The 21,223-nt window shown below is 33.7% G+C and overlaps 1 protein-coding gene across 4 annotated transcripts in view; it reads left to right on the top strand.

The window, feature by feature from the left end:
- Positions 1–21,223, top strand: part of SLF1 (SMC5-SMC6 complex localization factor 1) — a 90,157-nt gene that overhangs the window by 58,111 nt on the left and 10,823 nt on the right. For all 4 annotated transcript variants that reach the window (XM_031949579.1, XM_012541376.3, XM_031949683.1 and 1 more), the window contains 4 exons: positions 1,585–1,732; positions 16,768–16,913; positions 17,923–18,086; positions 19,143–19,267. In XM_031949579.1, coding sequence (XP_031805439.1) covers positions 1,585–1,732; positions 16,768–16,913; positions 17,923–18,086; positions 19,143–19,267 — 583 coding nt within the window. The remainder of the gene's footprint in view (positions 1–1,584; positions 1,733–16,767; positions 16,914–17,922; positions 18,087–19,142; positions 19,268–21,223) is intronic.

Consider the following 21,223-nt stretch of genomic DNA (forward strand, 5'->3'; position numbering starts at 1 on the left):
AAGGTCACAGAACCATCAGGTATCTGATGTCAAATTTGAACTCAGTTCTTCCTGCCTCAAGGCAGAGCATTCTGTTTGCTGTAATACCAGCTGCCTCCCTAAAGGCATAAAATAAAATATATAGGATTACAAAAGAAAACTAATTAAATTGAAGTATAGTTATTTAAAAAAAAAAAAAAAACAGGTTCATTGATCTCATGTTAAGAAACCTTAATAAGGTGCACGTGTGCGTGTGTGTGTGTGTGTTGTGTGATGAAAAAGAAAAATATGTTAACATTCACACTTTACCATCACCATTAAAAAAGCCAATTTGAACAGTCATCTTGGACATTGGAGGATGATGGGTTTTGGAAACTGCACTCAGTTGTGAAAAACATCCTACCAGCAGAATCTGCCTAACCAGGGAAGAGAAGGGTCAGAGCAAGTCATTTAGAACTCGTAAAGTTATGAGGGGTTTTTCAGTCTATCAAACATCAAGCATTTTATAAAACTTTTAATATGTGATAGTTACTATGGATATTCTTTACCAGATATGGAAAGCAAAAAGAAGTTAACCATGTCATCATCTTACTTTCTTACAAAGAACCTGAAGTATTTTGATAGAAAAGCAGGCTCATTTTTTTAAAAATTTGAATCAATTTAGTGTTTTCTGAACCTCAGTTAACCTTGCACCTTGGTTCTTAATTTCATGAGTAAAGAATAAAGTACACTTTTACCAAGTTTTAGTGATAAGACTTGACTATTACTATCAGAATTTCAAAAGGGCAAAAATCAATCAATATTTATATTTTTCTTTTTTCAACTATTAACTCTCCATAGACATTCATGATGGTCGGGATGGATCTACCCATTGGTTGAGAAGACTCAATATATGTTTTTCAGTAACAGAGTTCGTTTTTTTTTTGAAGCCTTAATTTCTATTTTTCACAACTTATTTTATTTTTAGCAAACTACATGATAGAGATGGGTACTTTGGTATATAGTTCTCTTTATGTTTTATTTTGTGTCTAAAAATGCTTATTTTCTATGGTGTTAAATTTAGAATAAAAATTAATTATTTTTTTTGTTTAAACCCTCATTTCCTAATTATATTCCTGTAAATTACAGTATTACAAATAAAGTTTGATTCTGTTTGTGGACACAGTTTGAGAGAAGTAGTAGAGGTTACAAAGCCTGTTCTTTCCTATCAATGCAGGCTGTGTATTCTTAGTAACTCAGACCTAGAGTCACAAATATACTGTGAGAGCTGAAACCAAACATGACTTTGATGTTTACTGAGATCTTATAGAATACTAACAATATTGGTTTCCTGTACTCTTTCTAAATAATCTGTAGAGGAAGCCCAAGAATGTCAGTAAGTCTAGGTTTCTACTGTTTTGACAACTTAAAAAATGTTTCTAGGGAAGTTTATACCTACTTTTATCATGTCTTATGTATCCGTGTTAGCTATTTGACTTTTGGCATGTCAAAAATTAAAATTCGAGATTACTTCCCACAGGGAATTTTTAAATAGTATACACATGATTAATACATTTTTCTGAACATCTTACTGCCTTTTTAAAAGTAACTTTTCTCATTTGTTAGGCTTTCATAAATGAAGTGGCTTATCTGTTGGTTGAGATACTTGGAGCCGTGGTAGAATATTGGATATTTCTTGGTCTTAAGAAGGACAGAAATGTGATGCGACACATGTCTGATAATCTAGGAAATTATGTTGCTGTTTCTTGTGATGGTGAGTATGTCTTTGGACAAATTATGTATTATTTTGAGCCTTATTCAATAAACTACTTTTATAGTATTTGTTTAGCTTTTACCAGATATTTGTGATATTTTTCCAATTATGTCAACTTTTTGTTTTTAACTCCTGTTAAACTACTAAATAGCATGTATTTACATAGTATAGTTTACAAAGCATTTTTTTATATATTCAAATTATTTTAAATTACATTAGAAGATGAAAGAAATGCTATTTTATAACTCATAAGTTTTGGGCAAAGTATGCAACCCTACTAAACTTCAAATAGAAAGTGCATTCAAAGAAATTCAAATTGACATCTGGCTTGCAAATAAGGATCCTCTGTTAAATTGTGATTGGAGATTTCTCATTGACATAGAAGAGTTTGGTTTTTTTGTTGTTCTTGTTGAGTCTTTTTTTTTTTTTTTTTTTAAATTTAATAAGTGAAGTCAGATTTCAACTCTGGTGTTTTTGATTTAAGGCCTGACACTGTATCCACTGCATCACCTTCCCTCTCCCCTACTTTTATCCATTGCAAAAGCAAGAAAAACAAAATCAATTACAAATATGTATAGCTATGCACAAAACACTCCTGCACTATGTCCAAAAAAAGAAGAAAATATTCTTTGATTTACACTCTAAAGTCTATCAGTTCTCTATCAGAATATAAATAGTATGTGGATCAGAATTCTTAAAGTTGATCTTTATAATATTACTGTTACTGTGTAAATTGTTCTTCTGATTCTGCTTACTTTACTTTGTCTTTTTTCATATTAAGTCTTTCGAGCCTGCTCATCATTTCTTATAACAGTAATATCCCATTGCATTCATCTTCTGTAATTTGTTCAGCCCTTCCCCAATTGATAGGCTTCCCCTATAAATATTTTTATACTTATTGGTCCTTTTCCTACCAATCCTTTAACATAAATTGTGTGAGTAATCCCCATTTTACAGATAAAGAAATTGAGGCTAAACAATATTAAACAGCCATATGGCTAAATGACAGAGCCATCATATAATCCTTGGTCTTTTGGCTTTGTTGCCTTTATATCATTCTGCTTCTTCCAAACTTAATCATTTGTCTGTGTTTTTACATCTGTAACTTTGGTATTGGGGTGGGGGGGGGGGGAGTTGAATACAGATTGTTCCATATGAAAATGATGATTTGACAGGGGAAAAAATGCTATAATATACAAAGTAAAGTACTCCACAGTGTGTTAAAAAGTCTTTCCTATGTAGAACAATTTATTCCAACATTGTCTACTTATCACCTTTTACTCTAATAGCAGGATAAATCAATTTAATAAATTTTATTTTATTTTGTAAAAGAAAAGAGAATTAAATGCCCTATAATTAGGGATATATTAACTCTTTCAGACTTGTAATCTAGAATAAGTAATGCAGATAAAAACTTAAGCTAGATCAATCTAAAGTTGTTCCATCTACTCCTTTTCCTTGGAGAATTAGTTCTATCAAAAATTATCTTAATAATGCTTATTTTATTTGCCATGAGTATTGCAGAACTTTTGGTGTTTAAGAACTGTTTTCTTAGAACTTTTTTAAAGTAAAAGATAGTATAAAATTTTAACCCATTTTCACTAATGTCATATCAACTTTTAAATCTCCTAATATGCAAAATCATTGACACTTTATATTGTTAAATCTAGTAAAATCATATAACCTGCTTACATAGTACATCTCCTTTTTTTTTTTTAATATCTAGAAAACTTATAATGTTGTTGTTATATTTTCTCTTAACACTGATATTCTTTTTTCCCCATTTTAAACTTTTTTTTTATTTAGTATTTTATTTTCCCCTAATTACATGTAGACAATTTTTAATTTTATTTTTTATTTTAAATTTTGAATGCCAGGCCAGTTAGCTGGCACAGGTAGTTAGAATACTGGCCTTAGAGACTCAGGAGGATTTGAGTTTAATTCTGGTCTCAGACACTTATTAGCTATATGAACCTGGACAAGTCAGTTTTCCCCATTATCTCTTCCTCCTCCTCCCCCCCAAAAAAGTAAAGAAAAAAAGTGTTACATTTTGAGTTCTAAATTGTCTCCTTCCCTCAACTCACCCTTCATAGAGAAGATAAAATTTTGATATAGATTATATATGTGTAGTATATATGCAAAATATATTTCCATATTAGTCATGTTGTGTGTGTGTGTGTGGGAGGGGGGAAGCAGACCAAAATAAGATAAATAAAGAATATATATATATTTTATTTACAAGATATGTGCATGAGTAATTTTTTAGCATTGACAGTTGCGAAACCTTTTGTTCCAATTTTTCCTCTCCTTCTCCTCACCCCCTGCTCCAGATGGCAGGTAGACCAATATATGTTAAATACAATATATGTATACATGTTCATATAGTTATTTTGCTGCACAAGAAAAATCAGACTTTGAAATAATGTACAATTAGCCTGTGAAGGAAATCAAAAATTCAAGCGGACAAAAATAGAGGGATTGGGAATTCTATGTAGTGGTTCACACTCATTTCCCAGAGTTCTTTAACTGGGTGTAGCTGGTTCAATTGGAACTGTTTTGTTTCATCTCATTATTGAAGAGGGCCACATCCATCAGAATTGATCAGAATTGATCAGAATTGATGTTGAAGTATATAATGATCTCCTGGTCCTGCTCTTTTCACTCAGCATCAGTTCATGTAAGTCTCTCCAGGCCTAATAAAGAATATTTTTTAAAATATATTTTATTCTGCATTCAAACTCAATCAGTTCTTTCTCTGGAGATGGATAGCATTTTTCAAGTCTTTAGGAATTATCTTCAAGCATTGTTTTGCAGCATATAGCTAATTCATTCATAGTTTATCATTGCTTAGTATTGCTGTTTTGCTGTTCAGTTCTTGTAAACCTTTCCTGGTTTTTCTGACTTGTCATTTCTTATAGTACAACAGCATTCCATCAAAATCATTTACCACAACTTAAGCAATTCTTTGCCACCAACTGCTATAAATATTTATGCACATACCTTTTTTTTAAAAAAAAAAAATCTTTTCGAGAAATAGTAGTGATATTACTGGGTCATAGGGTTTTATATTGTTTTATGGTATTTATAATTTCATAGTTTTTATTATTTTTGGACATAGTTCCCACATTGCTCTTTAGAATAATTCCACCGACAATGTGTTGTGTCTCAATTTTTCCACACCCCTCTAGCATTTGTCACTTTGCTTTTCTGTCATATTAGCCAACAGATAGGTGGGAGTACCTTAAGAGTTGTTTTAATTTGCATTTCTCTCATCACTAGTGATTTAGAGCATTTTTTCATATGACTTTTTATTACCTTATCTTATTTCTTTATCCTTTAACCATTGGCAAATGGCTTTTAGTTTTATAAATTAGACTCATTCCTCTATAAATTTGAGAAGTGAAACTTTTATCAGAAATTTCCTATAATATTACTCTTATGAGTTGCAGTTACGATTACTATGTTATTTCTCTCCATCCTATTTTTTCTTATTTATCCTACTTTTTGCCTCCTTTCACCCTATCCATCCTCAAAAATGTTTTACTTCTGACTACTGCCTCCCTCAATTTGACTTATTTTCTACCAGTGTTCTTTTCTCCTGCACCTCCCCAATCTTTTCCCCTTCTATTTTCCTGTAGGATAACATAGATTCTATATCCATATGAGTATGTATGTGTTATTCCCTTTTGAGCCAATTCTCTTGAGAGTAAGGTTTAAGCATTCCTCCCCAATTCCCCCTTTCCCATCTACTGTAAAAGCTCATTTTTTGCATCTTTTGCATGAGATAATTTAATCCTACTCTACTTCTCTCTTTTCCCTTTTCTCAGTGTATTCCTCTTTTTCACCCCTTAATTTTATATTGTTAGATATTCCATCATATTTGACTCATACTTGTATCCTCTTCCTCTGTGTACTCCTTTTAATTGCTCTAACAATGAGGAAGTTCTTAGGAGGGACAAGTAATTTCTCTTTTCTTTTTTACATTTTTATGCTTCTCTTGAATCTTGTATTTGAAAGTCAGATTTTCTATTCAGCAAATTCCTCTATTTCGTTGAATGTTCATCTTTTCCCTTTGAAGGATTATACTTAGTTTTGCTAGGTAGGTGATTCTTGTCATAATTTAAACTCCTCTCATTATTTTCTTCTAGTGTTTAATCCTTATTTCTATCCAGTCCTTTCCTTCCCCTCCCCCTTCTCTATGTTGTTCCCTCTTTGAGCCAAAACTGGTGAGATTAATCTTCAAACAATGCTCATTACTCTCCCTTCTTTCCTTGTCTTGGAATAGGTTTTTTTGTGCCTCTTCATATGATCTAATTTATCCCATTTTATCTCCCCTTTTCTCTTCTCCCAATACAATCCTTTTTCTACCTCTTAATGTTTTTTTCTTTGATATCATCACATCAGAATCAACTTATACCCATATCTTCTATATATCTGCCCCCTTTAACTGCCCTAATAAAAGATAATTGGACATATCATTTTCTCATCTAGGGATGAAAACAATTTAACCTTTAAGTAATATGCATTGTGTTTTTTTCTTTCTTGTATACTTTTCTATGCTTCTGTTGAATCCTGTGTTTGAAGATCAGATTTTCTATTTAATTTTGGACTTTTCAGTAGAAATGATTAAAAATCTCTTACTTCATTGAAGATCCATTTCCTCTCCTGAAATATGATGATGAATCTTCCTGGATAGTTGATTCTTGGTTGTAATCCTATGTCTTTGCCTTCCAGAAGATGCTACTTCAGGCCCTCTGACCCTGTCTTATAGACTTCTCAGATCCTAGGTAATCCTGACTGTTGCTCCTTAATATTTAAAATGCTTTTATCTGGCAGCTTGCAGTATTTTTTCCTTGAGATTATAACTCTGGAATTTTGCAACAATGTTTCTTGGGGTTTTCCTTGCCATCTCATTCTGGAGATGGTCAGTAGATTCTTTCAATGCCTATTTTGCCCTCTGGTTCTATTATATCAGGGCAGTTTTCCTTGGTTCTTGAAGAATGCTAATCAGGCTCTTTTTTTTTTTTTTTTTTTTTATTGTTTTTTGGTCATGTCCTTCATGTAGACCAATAATTTTAAAATTGTCACCCCTGGATCTATTTTCTAGGTCAGCTGTTTTTGAGGTATTTTACATTTTCTTCCGTTTTTTTTTTCCCCATTCTTTTTAATTTGTCTATGATTTCTCGTAAAGTCATTAGTTTCCAATTCCCCAATTCTAGGTTTTTTTTCCTTCAGTTAGTTTTTTCATCTCTTTTTAATTCTTTTTAAGGTGGTATTTTTATCAATGTATTTTTTAAGGAATTGTTTTCTTCAGTTTTTGTTCTTCCTTTTCCAAGCTGTTGACTCTCTCTAGTATATTTCTCATTTCTTTTTCCCAGTTTTTCTTCTACTTCTCTTATATGCCTTTTTTCCCAATTTTTCTTCTTCTCCTCTTATTTGCCTTTTTAAAATCCTTTGTCAGCACTTCCCAGAAGCCTCTTTGTGTTTGAAACCAATTCATGTCACCCTTTGATTTACCATATGGGCATTTTGTCTTCTTCTGAGTTGTTTTGCATGCCTTCACCATAGTAGATTTCTGTGGTCAAGGTTCTTTTCTGTTTCTTGCTCATTTTCTTTCTTTCTTCCTATTTTGTAACTTTTAAGTTTGAGCTCTGCTCCTGAGAACAGGGGGTGCTACCCCAACCTTCTTGTGACTGAACCTTGGCTGGTTTTGAGCAGAGGAGCCCCTTGTGTTTTGGTGTCTTGCTCAGGGGGTCACCCTACCCATTCTCTCCAGACAGCCGTCTGGTTTTGTGGGCTGGCAGTTTTGCTTTTTGTGCTGGGATTGGAGACTTCCCCAGTGGTCTGCTCTGCTACTCAGTTGCTGATCTGCTGTAGTTAAAACCCTCTCTTTGGCTTTCCCAAAAAGCATCTGAGCTGGGCAGAACACCGGTAAGACTGACAAAGTCCTTCTAATCTATCTTGAGCTGGAGAGTGGTTTCATTCTGTTGGACTCTGTTCAGGGGGTTGGTTTCATGTGGTTTTCAAGGGAAATTGGGAAAGTTCAAGCAGCTTCCCGGCATCACTTGGCTAGTAATCTAAACTCTAGAACATCATATTGCAAGCCCTCTGATTCTTTAACATAGAACATCCTGGCTGTGGCTTCACAGTATTTTAATTGTTTCTTTCTGACAACTTGAAGTATTTTCTTCTTAACCTGGGAACTTTGGAAGTTGGTTATAATATTTCTAGGCGTTTTAAATTTTTGGATCTCTTTCAGGAAGTGATTGGTCTATTAGTTCAATTTATATTTTACTCTGTGGTTCCAGAATATCAGGGCAGTTTTCCTTAGTAATTTAATGAAAAATAATGTCTAGGATCTCATTTTGATCATGACTTTAAGGTTGTACAATAATTGTTAAATTATTTTTTCTATATCTATTTCTCAATTTTTTCCTGAACCTTTTATTTGCTTTTTTAAATCTTTTTGGACCGTTCAAGAATTCTTTTTGGGCCTCAGAGCAATTCACATTTTTCTTTGAGGCTTGGGATATAGCAATTTTGATTTGCTTTTTTGCTTCTGAGTTTCTTTTGATCTTCCCTGTTACCATAGAAACTTTCTGTGTTAAGGTTCTTTTTCTGTTAATTGGCTCATTCTTCCAGTCTGTTTTTTGACTCATAATTCAGAGTTAAAGTTATTCTCTGTTCCTGGAGCAGATTTGAAGGGACACAGTCCCAAGCTTTGGGCCTCTCTTGCTGCTGTGTTCAGAATTAGTTCTGGGTGTCTATATGTTTTCAGTTCATCTATGGTGATGTGATCTAAGGAGAGGTATGATTATTGCTCTCCTGCCCTTTCTTTTATTCTATGAACAACCACAAGTACTCTTTTCTACCTTGAAACTGTGACCAAGCTGCTTCCCTGCAACCTTAAGCCCAGGTGTGCTTGTGCTCCTCATCCTGAGACCATGACCTAGGACTGTAACATGGATTAATACAACAGAATCCTGTACCCAGTGCCAGCAGAGGGACCCCTGTAGTTTCCCAACAGTTATTCATCCCCTTTATTTTCTGTGGCCTAAGAGTCCTAGAAGCCAATGTTGCTGCAGGTGATTCAATTGCCCCGAAGGCCTGCTTTGCTTTGCTGGGATCAGCCATGCTGGAGTACACTCCACTCTCACTCCAGTTAAGTTTTCCTGCTGACCTTCTAAGTTGTCTTAGACTAAAAGATTGTTTCACCTTCCTCTTTCATGGGTTCTGCCACTCTAAAGTTCTTTTGAAGGTGATATTTAAAAGCATGTGGAAGGAATTTGGGAGATTTCATGTGAGTCCTTGCCTTTTCCCCACCATCTTGTCCTTTCCACTGATATTCCAAGTTTAATTGGATAATTTCGATGAACAGGAGCTCATGAAAAAAAAAAAGCAAGTTTAAGAAATAGGAAGGATTTGTATACATGGTTTTCTCATTTGGTTCCCAATTATAATCTTAAAATATTCCCTTTTCTTTGTGTCACTCTCCCCCCCGCCAAAAAAAAAAAAAGAAAGAAAAAAGGAGATTGAATGAATGTATAGTAGCATACCTTGAAGATAGCAGGTTTCATTCATAATCACAATAAAATAAATATCACAGTAAAGCAAGTCACAAATGTTTTGGTTTCCTAATGCATATAAAAGTTATTTTTACACTATATTGTTGTTAAGTATGCAGTATATCTTATGTCTAAAAAATTTGCATATTTTAATTTTAAAATACATCATTGTTAAAAACTGTTTACAATCATCTGAGTCTTCAGCAAGTTTTTGCTAACCCTTTTGCTAGTGGAGGATCTTGCCTTGATATTGATGGCTACTTGACTAATCGTAGTAGTGATAGCTGAAGATTGGGGTGTCTATAGAAGTTTCTTAAAATAAAAAACCATGAAATTTCCTGCATGGATTGGCCCTTGCTTTCACTTGAATACTTAGATGCCATTGTAAGATTTTTTAATTGGCCTAATATCAGTATTGTTATGTCTTAGGGAATTGGGAGGCCAGAGGAAAGGAGACTTATGTAGCCTTTTAACTCCTCATTCTTGTGGATCTCAAATCTGAAACATTCAATTTTACAATCTGCCATACAATGTCAAAGTTGGGAAGAACTTTAGGGAATAACTATTTCAACCCATATCTGAACAAGAATCCCCTTTACAACATTCCTGACAAGTAGTCAGTTTTTGCTTCAAGATTGCCAATGAAGCCATGATTGTTAAGAAGTTTCTTCTACCATCCACCTTAAATTTGTTTCTTTACAACATCTTTTTGTTCTTTGTACTATTTTTAGAGCAATACTAAATATGTCTAACCCTGCTTCTATTTGAAAACCCTTCAGATAATTAGAGATAGCCTTTATGTCCCTCTCAGTCATCTTTTCTCTAAGCTGAACATTGGTTTCTTCTAACAATACTCACAGGACATTTCAGTCATCCTGATTGTCCTCTCTGAGAAGCCCTTCAGTTTATCTGTGACCTTACTAAACTGTGGTACCCACAATTAAATACATTAATTCAAAGATTATCTGACTAGCTGAAAGTACAAGACTGTCATCTTCTTCCTGGAAGATATGCTTCTCAGCTCAAGATCACATTAGCTTTTTCAGCTGTCATATAACACTTGGTTTATATTTAGCTTTTCATACAAATGCACACCCATATCTTTTTTTTCTGCAAAACTACTGATTTCCATCTTATGTTTGTGAACTCACCTCTTTTGAACCTATATGTTTATAAATTGCATCTTATTAGGTTCAGCCCAGTGTTTTGATCTTTGAAGTTCTTTTTTGGTTCCTAAACTTGTCACTAGTACATGTTACTCCCTTTGCATTGTTTGCAAATTTTATAGAGGTATGTTCAAGTGGAGATCTTCCAACTTCATATCAAAGTCTATAGAAATGAAATTATGTAAAGAGACCAGTGTGGAATGCATAAAGAACTAATCAGCCAACTCAAATTTTCAAAGATACATAGAAAATGTATTATTACTAAAAGGATTTTTTTTTAATTACAAAGATCTAATATAGAACAAGTCATGCCAGACTATTTATTGTATTGGTAAATTTAATACTCTGGCAAGAATAATAATAATGACTAAACCAGAAGAGTAATCATGAATGGTTTGTAGAATTGTAATCTCTAGTATCCTACCTGTTCTTCCCTGAATCTTTTTAAACCATAGGGCAATTTTGTTTTCCCCATGACTGATTATTAAAAGTTTCCAAGATCATACAAAGAATGAGTTTGGCTTCAAATGGGAGATGGGAAAAGATCCTTTCCCCCATTACTTTGCAGAGATAGGGAATCCACAAGTTTGGGAAATTGTACATATGTTCAACTTTTTTTTCACTATATCGATTAGTTTTGTCAGGGTTTTTTTCTCCTTTTTAAAAGAAGTCTTTGCTATATGGGATGATTCTTGTAGGGAGGGAGAAAAGTAAGGAAGAAATGTAGGTTATAAAAAATAGAAGATATAAATGAAATTTTGTTTTAAAAAAATAATTCCCAGAATTAGAAACTACATCATTCTCTCTACTTCTTCCACCATTTGATCTTATCTACATTTAGTCCCTGGTACTGTTTGTGGTGTTTTTCTTTCTATTTAAGTACTAGCCTTTGGATGTCCTCTTTTCTGCCAGTTAGTTTTGACCTGAAAGTAACCATAGATTTTAGGATGGGAAGAGCCATCTGAAATAATCTAATCTGATTATTTAGCAGATGTGAAAACTGAGGCAGAAAGGATACTGATTTGTTCAGGATCACATTGGAAGAAAATAACCAAACATGGATTCAAACTTTGATCCACAGGCTTCAAAGGCTGGTGATATTTTAAAGAAGACAATTTAATAAAGAAAACTCCTGTCAAGCTGTCCAGATCTCTTTTCCTTTCAGAATTGGATTCTTGGCTAAGAAGCAGCATGGAAAGAGAGCTGGGTGGCCAATCAGAGGTCTTGATTCAAATCTCACCTGTGACAGTTACCTGTGTGACCTTTGACAAGCTACTTAACCTGTCTGGGTGTTATTTTCTCTGTAAAGTGAGAGGGTTGGACTAAGTAGCCACTAGTCTAAGGTTTTTTCCAACTCCAGATCTATGATTTTTGTTTGTTTGTTTCTTATTTAACCAAAATCCACCTTTTTCTCTTTTACATTTCCTTTCTGCCTCCCAATTGATAAAGCAAGAAAAACAAATCACTTGCAACAAATATGTCCAATGTCCAATATCTTTCTTTCTTCACTCAGAATCATTTTGTGATGACTTTCCTCTGAAATTGTTAGAATCCTTTTTCTACAGTCCAGGAAATCGGGACACTATACTTCTGGTTTCCCATGTCATTGATGATTCTTGTAAAAGGAAACCTTCTATAATTCTAAACTTTTTAGTTTTCAAGGGAAAGAGTTTTTGGTGTTTTGTTTTTTGTTTTTGTTTTGTTTTGTTTTCCAGTAAGAAATGCTTCATTGTAGCTTTGGAGACAGGTAAATGGTGTAGTGGTTAGAACACCAGCCCTGAAGTCAGAGGACCTGAGTCTAAATCTGGCTTCAGATACTTAACACCTCTTAACTGTGTGATCTTGGGCAACTCACTTAGCCCCAGTTGTCTCAGCAAATTATAAAGAAAAGAAAAAGAAATGCTTCATTGTAGCTTGGTTTTGTTTAGACAAGGAAAGTAAAAGTTTTTGAATTTGCTATCTAGCACTTTAGCACTTAGAAAATTCCAGAATAGAAATCTAGGTAAAAATAGATAAGGATTTATACAATTGTCCCCCCTTCTAATAAAGAGGGCTTTGTTTATATAGTACAGAAATTAGAGGATTTTGATCTAAAATAGGGATGGGGAACCTTTTTTCTGTCAAGGGCCTATTGGATATTTATAATATCATTTGTGAGCCATACAAAATTATCAACCTATAGACCTCAAGCAGTGAGAGGTTGTTATACCTAACTTTCAACTCATCATCATGTGTGGTTGCCAACAAATGATTTCATGGGCCTATGGGCCCGTGGGATGGATGTTCCCCATCCTAATCTAAAGTATTGCACCTTCTTTCTTTCGTCCTTTTTTGTTTAGGAATGAGGTGATGACTGTCACTTTTGAAAGATAGCTTACCTTTTGTTCCATGACTTTTAACATTTCTTAGGTCATATTCAATCTTCCTTTACTCTACTGCCTGGTAAATTTCTTTTTGATTGTTTGCACAAAGTAATGATGTTTTAGAATTCTTACATTGGTTATCATTCTCAAAGAACTTGATTTTTGGCTGTCAAACATCAATAGTTTCTTAGATCCCATACAAATTTTTCTTAATCTGGTCCTGAGGGAGACATAACCAGAACTTTTTTATAGGTTAAGAAAATTACATTAGCCTTTTCCAGTATGTAGTGATTATGTTTCAGGAGACCACATGACAAAACATAAATGATCATGAATGGTATTTTGACAAAGATGAATATGTGATATAATAGGGACTGAACTAAATTCAACTTTCATAATTTACTTTTGAAAGGTAATATTTTAAATGACATTTGAGCCTTCTATTTTACCAACATTTAAAGTCAATGCTTGAAGCATTTTTAAAATGACTGATACCTGATGAGTCAAGATGAGAAGGAGATTGGTCCCTTGGATTATTTCAGTAAGCATTCCAAAATTGACTCCAATAACTTACTCTTTTTGATTATTTTTGTTGCCTTTTGGTTACCCTTCAATCTTGCTTTTTCTTATTCAAGAACTAGAAAGTAGATTGGTAATAAATACAAGTGGGCAGCATCTTTTAGCAAATATACAGAATTAGGTTTTTGTTTTTGTTTTTTTTATGTATTCATCTTAATGCCATAATGTCCCATTGTAGCTGAACCAGGTCTTAATTTTTCTTTCTTGAATTCTGCATTTTTATTATAAAAGTCTGAAAACCTGTTGCATATTACTTCTTTTTTGTCATCATTACTTTTACTTTCCCATGTATTTCTTATGTCTTCTTTAATGTTAGGGTTTCTACACCTTTCTCCCTCTCTTTTCCTCTTCCACCCTACCCCACAGGAAAACCTGACGATTTGAAAAAAATTTAATTTGATTCTCTTTTGCTAACTGACATTTTCACTTTTTTTTGCTCAGCTTTCCAGTTTTGCTGGAAATACACAAAGTTAATAAATCTTTGGTTTGCTTCTATTAAGTCATTAATAATGATGTTAGAATTGACCTCTTAGTATTGCTGTAACTTTGCATTGGACATGCAATAGTAGTCTTTGTCATTACCAGTAAACAAAGCATCCATGTAATAAGTACTCAAACATAATTGGCTGAATTTTTATTGGCATTTGTTGGGTTTTTAAGGATGTGGTGTTTAGGTTTTTTCCCCCATAGAATCATAAGGTTAGAAAGTATATCTAAAGTTAACCTAAAGCCATATTTCCTCCTTACTGGCACATTATGTTTAAGGCAAACAAATGAAATTATATCTCATTTCCAAAACTATGAAAAGGAGACTCTTCATATCATTTCTAAATTATTTTAAAAGTATCTCTTTAATCCAAATTCCTTATTTGAGGGTATAAATTCATTTCCTCTCTTATTTTGTCTTGAGAAAAGATGGAAAAGAGTTGATCACCATCTTCTTAATAATATAACATCATAATATAACATACAATTGGGAGATAATATTCATCTATTTCTTTTTCAGGCTAATCTCAGTTTCGGTGTCCTTTTTGATTAGATTTTTTTTTTTCTACTTCCATCTTTATTGGTTTTTCTCCTTTTCTTTTTTTTCTTCATTTTTCTCCCAGTTCATCACTTCCAGTCTGGCTTCACTTTTTTATGCCATTCTGACCCTTTAGTTGACAAGGTACTTGGACCATTATATTTTTAATTCCTTTGACTATTGCTAGAGATCTAACTCCAAATCCTTTTGTTACCTCTTGCTTTCAGGCCACTCGAGATTCAAAGACAAACAAAATAATCCTATCATCAAGGAACTACATGTACCCAAGAAAATACAAAGTACATACAAATTAATACAGAGTCTTTCTAAGAGGAGAGACTGCTAATAATGTCTCTCTTCCTACTTCCATGCTTTTCGGTGCTACCAAAGAAAGGCAAACTATTGTGCCAACCTCTTTAAATCTCCGTCTCCTCATTTGGAGAATAAAGAGATTAGACTTAAATAGCTTCCAAGATGTCTTATGACTCTCCATCTGTGATCCCTTTCTATTCATCTTATCTAATATCCTTTGGCCTTACTGACTGTTAGATATCAAATATTTCATTCTTCCATGATTTACTGATTTACCTCACCTCCTATTTCACTGAAAAAATTGAGATCATCTACCATGAATGCTTTCTTTTGCCCTTATACCTCAAAATCACCTTAACCATGTCATATTCTTTTCACCTTTATTCAAGTCTCTGAGGAAAAGGAAGCTGCCTCTCCAGCTTATTGCAATTTTTTCCCCTTTTTTTCTACACAAAGAAAGAAATTAACCTCTAGCCAAAAGATATGTCCATACTTATACATTTAGTCCCATCCCCTACCCACCTCTTTTGAATCAATTCACAAAGCATGCACCTATTGTATGCTAGATATTATATCAGTAGCTTTGGATTCAAGGAAAGACAAAAATAAAGTCTTCATTACATGAAGGTAAAACACAAAGAGTGAATTTGTTGAAAATGATTATCAGGGTTAGGAGCAACTAGGCGGTGCAGTGGCTTGAACACAGGACCTTAAATCAGGAAAATCTTAGAATGTTTATCAGCATGTGTTCAAGTTATGGGAAACTAAAGTACTGTAAATATCAAGAAATCAAATTTAGGAGAAAAATCTTTAAAACACAATCTACAATGATGTAGCAATAAAAATTGTTATGTGTGTGTATTTATACACACACACACACACACACACACACATAGTTGTGGTGCAGGTCTAAGATATTGAAAGCTAAATTATACTTAACAGACTACATAAAAACTTAGATGGTTGGGGATACAGAGAAAGAAAAAAACAAAAGAAAACATGGGCCCTGGCCTAATAGAGCTAACATTTTGTTAGAGGATTCAACATGTGAATTTACTTATGAAAATACAAGATAACTAAAGAGGGAAAGAGCACCAGTACTCTAGTGATACTAAGCTGAGCTTGAAGTAGGTAATGATTCAAACGGGGGAGGGATTCTAAGCATGAGAAATAACTTATGTAAAAGCCCTGAAGACAGGGGATATGATGCTACATTCATCAAATAGCTATTGACTGGGATTCAGGCTGTAATAGGAAATAAGTCTGGAAAGAGGAAGTGAATTGTGTAGCCAGATCATGAAGACTCAAATGTCAGTCTGAGCAATTATTATTTTAAACTAGAAACAAAAGGGAAACCCCTGCAGATCTGTGCTACATTGTCAGGTCTTAAAGTGATTTTGGCACATGTGGAAAGAAGGGTTGGAAGGTGGCAAGACTAGAAGTAGGAAGACCATTTAGGAGATTGTTAAGAGTTTTCAAAGTGAGAGTGATACGGATTTGAACTAGAGTGGTCCAGAGAGTAGAAATAGGTGGAAAGATGAGAGAAGTGTTCTGGAGATGGATGAATAAGAAGGAAAAGTAAACAGTCTAACATAGAAGTAAATATATATATATTTTGCAGGCTTCATTGAGAGGTATAGCCCCAGAATTAGACAAGTTAACAGTTAACAGCTGGAATTCAAACCCAGATGTTCTGACTTAAAATGCATTTTTCTTTGTTTCATTATATCACCAGAGGAAGAACTTGGTCTTGGGGAAATCTGCATATATAATAATCAGGCCCATTATATATGGTGATAATGCTTTATCTTTGTTTTTTCTTACATAATTATCGTAAAATATTGTGTGTGTGCCCACAGATTGCAAGTTCTTTCGAGGCAGGAAACACTTGGGAGTGTCCCATCTTAAGTATTTATCTTGCCCTATTTTCTAGCACAGTGCTTATATACCTAGTATACACTTACATATTTATTGGTGTTTTTTTTTTTTTTTTTGTTTTGTTTTTTTTTTTACTTGTTTCCTTCAGATTTTTCTTCACAGGAGTTAGAGAGTTTCATTAGTTCCTTATCTTCATCCTGGCTTCAAATGTTCATTGCAGAGTCAATCTTTAAAAAGATATGTTTACAGAGCTGTATCAGTATTTCTCCTGAACCACTTTCTCTTCAGAAAATGGTAAATATCCTTATATTCAAATAAATTTAATTTCTGAATTAGCAATATGATCAGTTTAATTCATTGCAAATATTAACTTGAATATTTCCAATAGTTGCTTGTGTATTTGTGGTGTTCCCCTCCAGGATAGAAAAATTAGTGAAGAGAAAAAAAATTAATTACAGAACTTAGGAATTTTAACTATCTGCTCTAGGAACAGAACATAAAAACCTTTATTCTTCATTCTATATCTTAATATACATGATGATTATTTTAAGTAGAATCAGAGATTTGACACAGGAATGAATAGTTCATATAATATCTAATATTCTAAAATAAAGTTACTTATAAAAGTTCTAACCCACCCTAATCTTACCAAGCACAAGTGGTGCATTTAGTCCGTAGTTCTCTAGCTGTATCTTGCCAACACCTTTACAGGCCCATCTTTGGATATTATTAAATGCTCTCAAGTGGTTCCAGAAAGAAATGAGAATCAGACATACTTGTTTATGCATTTTGGTTGGACAAAATTATCTATTTTTGAAACATTTCTTTGCCTTTCATAGACTTGCACACTCATTATTTTATGTCCTGCATCAGACTTGTTTCCTAATGCACAAATGCATAATCAGAATTAAAATGGCAAAATACCAGTTGTACATAAATCAGATGGCCTTTTTTAAATAAATAAATTATGTAAAAACAACATTACATGCTAGGCACAATATTAATAAAATAATCTTTTCTGAATGAGCATAATGCCAAAAAAAATTAAATTAGGAAAATAATAATTATTTGCACCCAGGAAGTTTTTTCTTTTTACCCATGTGGTATTGTTTCAGTGATGTGGAATAGTCATTTTAACAATCATCTTAATATTTTAGCTTACTTAACTGAGGTGTGGTTGCCACTGACAGAACAGTAAGAATGTTACCAAACTTTATGAGAAATGAACGGGTAATGATTTTCAGGCTTTCTCTTTTTCTACATAAGACGGTGAAAGCAATTTTATGATGTTATTTTGCAACAGATATGTTCTTATTTGCCTGCATTGGGAAAAGTTGGTATGCTTGAATCAAGAAAGGGGCAGAAACGGAAGAAGATGGGACCTTGGGTTGGCCCTGACTCCCAGAGAACATTGAAGATGTTAAGTGATGTTGCTCAGAACCAAGCCAAGGTCTTGCCTGAGGGACCGTAAGTAAAACCTAGAGCATCACTCATAGTCCTCTGCCTTAAACTAAAGCTTTTGCCCTGACACATTTTCTTGAACTTCATTTAACCTAGGTGGTCAGCCTGTGCATCCTGATGATTGACAGAAAACCCATTTCTAAACCTATAGGTTTTTGGTTTATATGTACATACATTGATTCACATTCATTTACTCAAGAGTTGAGACTACTGTTCTATACCATTTTTTGTCTGATTTCATGATTACTACTGTGTACATGATATGCATTTTATCTATTATTTAAAATACTGCAGATTCAGCTTCAGAATGTCTGACCCAGTCATGTAGGGTGACCACATCATAAATCTGTATGCAACTTTAACTTCTCATGAGTTACTATAAAATATTTTCCAAAAAAGAGAAACCTTTAAAAAATACACAAAGCTTACCTCCACTGAAATGGATAATAGAATATACTGCCTGAGAAACATACTAGTTATATGACCCTGGACAGAACCCTTAATTTCCTTCAGCCTCTGTAAAATGGGGACATTAAGTAATAACACCTACCTTGCAGAGTTGTTTATGGGGGTATTATATGTAAATCACTCTGCAAACCTTAAAGTACTATATAAATAACAGCTTCTGTTGTTGTTACTGTTGTTTTCATCAGTACATGCTGCTGCTGCTGCTGCTGCTGCTGCTGCTCCTGCTTCTGATGGTGATGGTAGAAGAAGTGCTATAAATTTGAGAAACTAAAGAAGTGTATCTAGTTTCTAACCATAATTTCTTCTTACCTAAAATATGTTCCATTTCTTATCCATTTATTGGATATGTACAATTTTGTGAACTTCTCCAAAAATAGCAATTCAAAGGGGTCAGCAAAGTGAAAAATATCACCATATCTATACCAAGGGCGACATTGAGGCTGTTGGGTTAAGTGACCTACCTAGAAGACAAAATAAGGATTTATGTAACAAAGGAGAACTAGTTTTTTGTTTTTTTTTTAATTCAGCATCTAATGTATGCTGAATGTGAATGGCCAGAAAACAAGCCTTCATTATTTCTTATTTTTCTTTCAGTGAGCTGAAGCATTCTTTGTTGTTAAAAAGGTCGCAAAAGAAATGGGAAGAAGAGTTGTCATGTTCCAAAGAGAATTGCTGCTCTTTGCTTCCAAAAATGCATTTTCACAAGACCAATTTAAAAGGTATTTGAAGTATCTAAATTAATATATGCTAAGAACTTTTCATGGTTACAGTCATTACTTGCAAGTTTAATACACTTGTCCTGATGAATGCTTGAACTAAAATGTTGGCCTATATCCAAGAAATACCTTCCTGGATAGCATGTTAGTTTTCTTAAAATGTCATTAGTGAAAAGATTGTACTTAGTATAATAGCACGTTCGTTCTCTTCTCTTCTCTTCTCCCTCTACTTTTCCAAATATTAAACACAGTATGTAGCTTATGTGTGCTCATTCCAGACTTGCCCGCCTTACTTTGCTAATCCACCTCAACCTGGGTTGCTTAGGATCAGCCTGAGTCTTCTGATTTGAAAGTATAATTCTGTCTTCATCTCTTTCAGTCCTAGACATTTTGTGAACAAAGACTGGGGAGTAGGCTATGTTACATAGCTGTGTTAAGCATATGGACTCTTTTCTTCTAGGCATTGAGCCCAGACTATGAAATGTGTTTGGCTTTTAGTCCTAACTATACTAGCATCTAAGTACCTAAAGGATGAAATAACATGGCTATAATTCATTCAGGCTCCACTTAACTACACAAATTTAATAAAATATAACTTACATGAGGCTGTAACTGGCCCAAATCATTTGCTACATCTTTTTGTTTATGATCTATACCTTATGTATCATGCATCTAATACAAATATGTTTATTATTATGACCCCCATGGGATATCTGGAACAATATGGTAAAGAAACTCTTGTTCTAATCTTTCAATATAATAAAGATTCCTAATTGTGTGGCACAAAATGCTAGATACTCATTTTGCTCAAAATGTAAGAAGCGTGATTTATTAATAAAATTCATTCATTTCAAAAAGCAATGTCCTTTTTATTTGCCTTGTTTTTAATATGCTGAGTTGAACAACAGAAGGAACCAGGAATAGGAGAAAGAGAATTGAAAAATAATAGAGAAAATTTCTAAATGTCTTTTTCTCTGTGCATATAAAAAGAATTTTCCCATAGAAATACTTGCAGAGACTGAAAAGAGGTATTGAGGGTGTGTACCATGAATTTAAACCCATAAAAAATGTGTTACATTATCCCAGCAAGAGAGAACATTAACTTTAGCTACATATGCAGGTTGCGTTTGATTTCTGGTCTATGTGGCATTGCTTTAACTTCTTTTATCCTCTTTGCTTCAAGCTCAAGGTTTTGGTTCTTGTTCATTCTAATCACTTGGTAACAACAGAGTTGTCGATATGACTTGATTTTACCTTGCATACATTAATTGCCCCTTTGCAAAACACAGATTTCAGGACCTTGTAATTCTATGTCAACCTTGTTTAAGCTTTAAATGGTACTAGGGTTTTTCTCGTGTGTGTGTGTGTGTGTGTGTGTGTGTGTGTGTGTGTGTGTGTGTTTATATTAAGATTCCTTCATTTCTCCCTTTCTGTGCTGCTGTAGTCAAGCCAGACAGCCTATTGAGAAGCAGCAAACCATCTGTTAATGGATTTGAAGTTCTGAATTATACTTGAGTGTGTAGAGGCACTCGTGCTTAGCCAGAAACATTCATTTGAATTAAGCTATAAATGCTGTGTAAAAAGAGCCATACATTTAACGTAGGTTCATGAATAAATTTAAGAGAGGGCAACTGCACTCTAAACTTTTATTGCTTCAAAATCCAGTATTTTTGGTGTTCTGTGATCGTTCAGAGCTTTTATAGTGGGATTGAAGCTTTAAACCTTGAACTAAGGAGAGATAATTTCTGTGTTAAAACCATTTGCAGTTGAATTTCATTGCTGGATCTCTGATGGAACAGAAGCTCTGTGGGTTGTGAGGGTTTTTTTGTTGTTATTCCTCCACACTTTTTTTTTTTTTAATTATCCTAAAAGATATTTAACCTGGACAAAAAGGAAAGTCTTATTCATTATTGACTGTTCTGGCAGAGAGCCAGAATGCCTAGTTCCATGCATTTTGAT

This window comes from Sarcophilus harrisii, chromosome 1 (genome assembly GCF_902635505.1).
Source record: "Sarcophilus harrisii chromosome 1, mSarHar1.11, whole genome shotgun sequence".
NCBI lineage: Eukaryota > Metazoa > Chordata > Mammalia > Dasyuromorphia > Dasyuridae > Sarcophilus > Sarcophilus harrisii.